Here is a 6,648-nt window from a genome sequence, read left to right on the forward strand (position 1 = left end):
TCGACATCCACTAGAGTTTTTTCGGTCAACATCGGCCAGAGCTATTTTTTAGCCAACATCAGCCAAGGCTATTTTATATCCGATGTTAGGTAGGATTTTTTGTCCGACATTGGTCAGGGATATTTTTTTAACAAACATCGACTAGGGATTTTTCGACCAATGTTGACCAATAATGTTTTTCGGCCGACATCGGGTAGGTTCTATTGATCAGCATCAACCAAACTATGTTTTAGCTGATAGAGTAGATTTTTTTGTCAACGTCTGCTAGGATTTTTTAGGCCGATGTTAGCTAAAAATAGTCTTGGTCAATGTCGTTCGAAAAGACCTTAGCCAGTGTCGGCCAAAAAAACCCTAGTCGACGTTGGTAAAAAAAATTTAGCCAATATTGACTGAAAAATAGACTCAACCAATGTTAGTTAAAAAATAGCTTCGCCTGACGTCAACTGACAAATATTTCCGACATACTTTGACAAAAACAAAATCCTATTTGATGTCGACCGAAAAATAGTCTTGGTTAATGTTGGTTTAAAAACATCACTGGTTGTGGTCAGACAAAACAACCCTAATTAAAATTATCAATATTTTGTATTTATAAATTATTAAAAATTGAAAATATTTTTTTATTAATATTTCAAAATTAGATTGTGTTTATTTTTTATAAAGTTTAATATTAAAATTTCATCTATTTAAAATATAAAATTGAAATTTTGCATATGGAAGAAATTGAATTGTTCTATCCAAACAAAGAATTTAAAATGAAAGAAATTTGAATTAATTTATCTAAACAAAACATTCAAAAAATGAAAAAAATTAAAATCAAAATAATTCAAATTCTAGACATTTTAAATTTCTAATCCAAATAGAAGGTAAGGCCATAAAGAGAACGATAATTGAAGAATATTAATACATTATATGTTTATGACACGGCCAATACATTTTAATTACTAATTTATCATTCTCAACATAACAATGATATGCATTGCACCAAAGAGCCTAGGGTGTGGCTTCATATATATGGGTGGTCTCAATTTGAAGAGTGCAATTCTTAGTGGCCATGATGAGGGTGGTGAAGCGGCGAAGGCGCGGTGGCGTTGAGCTGATGTGGCGGCACAGGCGGTAGAATCGGTGGAGGGCATTGGTAACACTTTGTGAAGAGTCCAAATGTGTCAATCTGGCGTATGAAGTTCACCATGCTGGCCCACCCGCCAAATCCAAACCCTACGACTAGGACCCACACCACCACAAATGTGTTGATAATAAAGGTTCCCACCCATCTTCCAACAAACTTGGGAGGTTGTTCCACTGCATTCTGCATCACACCATGTTCAAAAATGAATCAATCAAGACCACTATACAAATACAATATTCATGCATTTGTCTTTACGTTATATGAATTTTGGTTAATTAAAAACAATGTAGATCGATAGAGAATATAAGAAAGTGATTGGTTATGGAGAAAATCCCGGGTTTGGTCCGCTAGACGGTGACCATACGCTAACTCTTCACATTCATAATTTTCCTTTCCTCATATCCCTATTCTTCTTTGTGGTTGGTTTTAGACACAGTAAAAGCAAACAGTAAGCAACATATGGGAGCAAATTACTTAGAACCAACAATGAATGGAATAAATTCTAACAGTGCTGTGCAGTGCTGCTAAGTCAAACTATTTGGTTCCGACAGTGATGTTTCATAGATTGGATGACCCACATAGCTATCTTTTTTTATTTGTCCTTCTAAAGTTTACTCAAACTAAATTTTGTTTTCTTGTTTGGTTTAACTTATTTCTCTTTTGCTGCTCAACATGTAATTAATGAAGCGTAGTACGGAAGAAGGAACCAATTTAAGTCTAGTAGGAGGGATATGTTAAAGTAGTCCATGAGGTACGTAGGACAATTTTGATACAAAATAACTATATATATGGTACCTGTCTGGCAGAGGGTGATTTGAAGGTGAAGATGTGGGCGAGGGCGGGGATAATGTAAACGGTGAAGCTGACAAGGAGAGAGCCAACGGTGGAGTTGATGGGACCAAAGAAGGGGAATATGATGGCCAAGAACCATATGGGGATCACCACGGGCAATCTCACCAATGCACGCTTGCATAGGCTCTTGCACTCGTGCATCCCTATTGCTTTCTCCCACACGAAATATAATGGGGTGCATGCAAACCCGAATGTTATAAACTGCAATGAAATTCCCAATATTAATTTAATCATTCAATCCAATTAGGATACAACAAAAGGCATTGTAATACATATGTAATATTATATAGATGAAAAATGAATGGGCATGCTTGCCTGGTGGATGAGCATTAAAATGACAGCCATGTCACGGAAGGGTGATTTAGGAAGGAGAGCAAAAGCATTGGAGTGATTTAGAAGCATGTCTCCAAAGGCCCAATACACTGCTGCTGCCGATGGAAGCGTCAGTGTCAGCACATACAGGGTTGCCAGTAAGTATAAGGCCTTGAACTTTTGAGGCTTCCACATCGCGTGCATTATCTCCCTGTTACCAGTACAAGTATCATTAATATATTTGTCTCATTACTCTCGAAACTAATTAATTAGTAGCATACCACCACAATTGCAAAAGCTTAAATTATAAATTTACTTCTTATTTTCGTGCCTTCATAAATTATACATATGGTCTTCTTGATTTTATCTTTAACAAAACCATATATATTCTCTTTATTCATCTTTGTGTGACGCAAAAAACTAAGAAATATTAATGTTTTAATTTTTGTGAAATTTGTTAACTAAAGTTCCTATTATACCCCTTATTTCTTATATTAATTCACGCCTTATAATTGTTGAAAAATACTAGTACATACTAAGTATTAATTGTTATTCAATTAAATGTTTTGTTACAATTAATTAAGTTGAAATAAAAATAATTTACTAAAATGTCAATCAATGGAACACGGAGGAAGAATTCTTCATATAACGATTAAAGGCGCCGATAAAAGATACCATTTTTCCCAAGGTAAAAGAGAGAGAATAAGAGAGGGGAATATTTTGTTGGCGCAAGGTTTGATTTTGCTGAGTTGTGAGAAGAAACCTGAAAGCTAAGAAGCAACACTCACTGAGAAAAGCTGGATCTATCAGGGAGGGTCCTTCTCATTATAAAAAGCATAGAAATATTTCAGAGAAAGAGTCTTGGCTTTCTCCAACCTAAAAAGAAACTCAAAGATAGCAAAGAAACTGGGCACTTTTTTTTTTTTTTGCCTCCCACGCCTATCAAGGGTATTTTGGGGGAAAAGTACTAACAATGAACTATGCAAGATATTTTCTGTTGTTTTTTCAGAAAGAAAACAATGCAAAGCACACTATTTTTTTTTTTCCACACTTTACTTAACAGCAAACTTGTGAACAAAATAAAAATAATTTTTAATTTGTATTTCAATGTATATTCTTGTTATTTTATTATTGAAAGTAATAATTTAAATATCAAGTGCAAATATATTGTTGGAATCAGGACAAATTATCATGGTCCCAACATATATATTACTATTATTGGGCTTAACGTTATTTTGGCAGTGACTCAACCTTGAGCTTCGATCTGTAGACATAAGCTGAACATAAATCTAATTAACGCGACTCATCTTAATTTTTTTTATGAGCATTTTCTCTATCATTATTTGAGAATATAAAAAAAGCATGTGTTAGGATTGAATTTGGTCTTGGACTTAACACAAATGTTTTTTTTAATATTCTCAAATAATAATAGAAAAAAATGATAAGAAATAATAAATAAAAACTTTTAAGACAGGTCATTAATTAGATCTATATTCAGAAGTCAAGGTTGAGTCACTGTCAAGATGATGTTAAGCCTAATTGTTGCATTGTTATATCGCTTTCCCTTGTGGCATTATGTTAATTAGACACTAGCAACTAGTTTATTCGTTCAAAGGCAAGGCCAAGTGGAGAGAAATAAACACAGGCAAATTTGCGAAAACGTAAAAGACACGAATATATATCTGATATTGTCTTACACAGTAACAGCATGTCCCCCGAATGTGTAGAGAATGTTTGTGGCCCCCGTAAAATATAGAACCAATTTGGTCGGACCCGAATGCTTAACTCCTTCCATCTAAGCATAATAACAATTGGAAAAACATAGCATTACTACTATATTAATGACAGTTTCATATCATTAATAATTTAATGTATGAAATAATAATAATAATAATAAATTATTTGTAACTTAATTTATGAATATTGTTGTCACCTGACCGTGAAGGAGAGAGGCAACTGTGAGATACCAGGCAGTGTAAGTGGTCATGAGGAGGCCCAAAAAGGACCAGATTCTGTAGTTGTGAAAGGAAGGAATAAAGACAGTGGTGGCACAGCAAGCTCCAAAGATGTAAGTCCAAGTCCTCTTGTCCAGGTTGTCATTTATGTAATATATGTTGCTGAACAACATTAAAACAATATTCACACTCACACCCCAATGAATTGTTGCAGGAGGTAAGATTATTATGGGACATGCATGTGATGTTGGTTCCTTGTCTTAATTTAGATGAAATATACTATATTTACTATAATAAATAATTTATCTATTTAGCTATAAATTAGTATAACTATAAACAATGAAGAAAGAGTTAAAGGAAGGGTCAGAGGACTCAGATTAAGTTGGAGTAGGTACCTTGCACAAGCTATCAGTTGTATAACAGATCCAAACAGAAGAAATGTGCAGTTAAAGGCCAAACCCACGTTTCTCCAGTGCTTCCCGAGGAGTCCATCAAGAACCTCAAACCACTGCATAAAATTTATTTGATTAAAACGACAATCAAATTTAAGATTTAATTAAGAGGTTATTGTTTGGACTTATATTAAATAAAAAATTATGTTAATGTTGGTGAGTTGAACCTGGATGACATGGTTTCTGAAGTTAACCTTCTCTCTCTCTTTTCTTGTTCTGTATTCGACGTAGAGTATGCTAATGAGGTAAGCTGTCCAACTTCCCAGTAAACCATAGAAGAGTTGGAAAAGTATGCCAGAAAGCATTCCCAGCTGGGAAAATGAATATGGCAACGTAAGCAGCACTTGGGCCACCTGACATGTTAAGGACATAACATAAACATGATTCCAACAAAAGCATAAGAAAACCATAACATAAAAACAGAGAAGCCTATAATATTGGATACTCTATGAAATGGAACAAAAGAACATTAATAGAATATGGAAGGGAATATGTTCTTAAAACCAACCTGGTTGGAAGCACAGCTAAACCAAGCATCATAAACAGAACCACCATGCCACAACAAGCTTGATAGCCTGGTTTTTACGTCCTTGGGCTTCCCTTCAGTTTCCATTTCCACGTAGTTCCCTGCTATGACCGTTTCCACCACCTTATCCGATGCCATTTTTTGTTGTCTAACTAGCTTGGACCACTTTCACTTTCTTTCCACTCTTTCAAAGCTAGTGTCAAACTCCTATCGTCTTATGGTCTAATATGACTCTAGATGACTCCTTTATGTGGTGACTTGTTATGTTATTCTTGTAGTGATGGAGTGGTTGAGGTTGGAAAATGAAAACGAGGATGGATGGAGAGGACTGAGGAGTGTTGAAGTGGTGGTGTATATATACAGGACACAAAAGGGTTCTCGAAGGTTGAGAGAGAGAGAGACTGTGTATGAAAGGTATTGTAGAGAGAGCAGTTTTGGGAAGCGAGTGAATCCACTTTTTGAAGAACTAAAAGTAAAAGCTCCCGAGGAGGTGCTTTGAAGAAAAATCCCTTGGTTCTGGAGTCCCTTTTTGTAATTTTACCTTAATGCTCACGTCTTGGTTTTGGTTTGGGCAATGAGTCCTGAACAAAGCTCATTTAAATGAGTAAATTGCACTGAAATGACATATTTTACTATCTACTTAGGAAGCGTGATGACTTGTCCGCACGAGCGGGCCTCTAGCTTCCCGAGCTAATGATAATTGCAAATTTTCCTTTACCCAACTTCAATTTTGCTCAATTTTCCATTTTCTAATTATTTTTCAATTAGCCTGCAATATAAGATAAATGCACACTAGGTAATTAGTTATAGTTATTGTTATACAGTTGATTTTAATTTTGCTCCAACTTTCATCAATCAAAGTATGACCCTTTAGTTTGAATGGTGTTACATTGGCCAAAGTTGAGTCTAGCATATGCTTAGTTGATAGTTTGTTCGAGAACAAGGTCAATTTTGGAGAGGACAAAAGGATGAAAAAAGAAATAAGCAAGGGAAGGAGTGTAGGAAATAATAGCATTCTAGACCGCATGATTGCAGCCAAACGGGCGTGGTCGCTTTGCAAGTCGAAGAAAGCTGCTTTTATCACATGGCCAACTCTTTGTAGACTCGAGAATCCCTTCCACCAAATTCCATGCTCAAACCCCAATTAAAACATATTCCACATGCAATTTTATTTGCTTACATTTGCATATGCATAATAATATATATAATGGCATAGGGGATTGATACGGGATAAATACATAGACAAAACATTGGTAGAATTGTTAGATCATGTGCCCTTGCCAAGCTGCATCTCTAAATTGTTAATATTTATCTTGATTTTCATTAGAACTCTAATATTCTCTAGTTTCTCCTTGAAAGAATATATATATATATATATATTTATTTATTCTGTGTATGATATCTTAATCCTTGGATTCTCTC

At 35.0% G+C, this 6,648-nt stretch overlaps 1 protein-coding gene across 1 annotated transcript; it reads right to left on the reverse strand.

Moving 5' to 3' along the window:
• Nucleotides 1-862: 862 nt before the first annotated feature.
• LOC114378510 (auxin transporter-like protein 5) lies at nucleotides 863-5,685 on the reverse strand. The gene is made up of 8 exons (XM_028337107.1): nucleotides 5,209-5,685; nucleotides 4,868-5,053; nucleotides 4,644-4,756; nucleotides 4,227-4,410; nucleotides 3,991-4,088; nucleotides 2,297-2,504; nucleotides 1,925-2,182; nucleotides 863-1,309 (listed from the first exon to the last, which is right to left on the reverse strand). Exons 1-8 carry the CDS (start codon nucleotides 5,362-5,364, stop codon nucleotides 1,046-1,048), a joined length of 1,467 nt encoding a protein of 488 aa, XP_028192908.1. The 5' UTR covers nucleotides 5,365-5,685; the 3' UTR covers nucleotides 863-1,045.
• Between the last annotated feature and the right edge of the window lie 963 nt (nucleotides 5,686-6,648).

This window comes from Glycine soja, chromosome 12 (genome assembly GCF_004193775.1).
Source record: "Glycine soja cultivar W05 chromosome 12, ASM419377v2, whole genome shotgun sequence".
In the NCBI taxonomy this organism is placed as follows: domain Eukaryota; kingdom Viridiplantae; phylum Streptophyta; class Magnoliopsida; order Fabales; family Fabaceae; genus Glycine; species Glycine soja.

Excerpts from the sequence above, each read along its gene's own strand:
- LOC114378510 (XM_028337107.1), bottom strand. The coding sequence starts at position 5,364 with ATGGCATCGGATAAGGTGGTGGAAACGGTCATAGCAGGGAACTACGTG. Across the intron at positions 5,054-5,208 it reads TTAGCTGTGCTTCCAACCAG|GTGGCCCAAGTGCTGCTTAC; the intron begins GTTGGTTTTAAG and ends TTAACATGTCAG. Across the intron at positions 1,310-1,924 it reads AATCACCCTCTGCCAGACAG|AATGCAGTGGAACAACCTCC; the intron begins GTACCATATATA and ends GGTGTGATGCAG.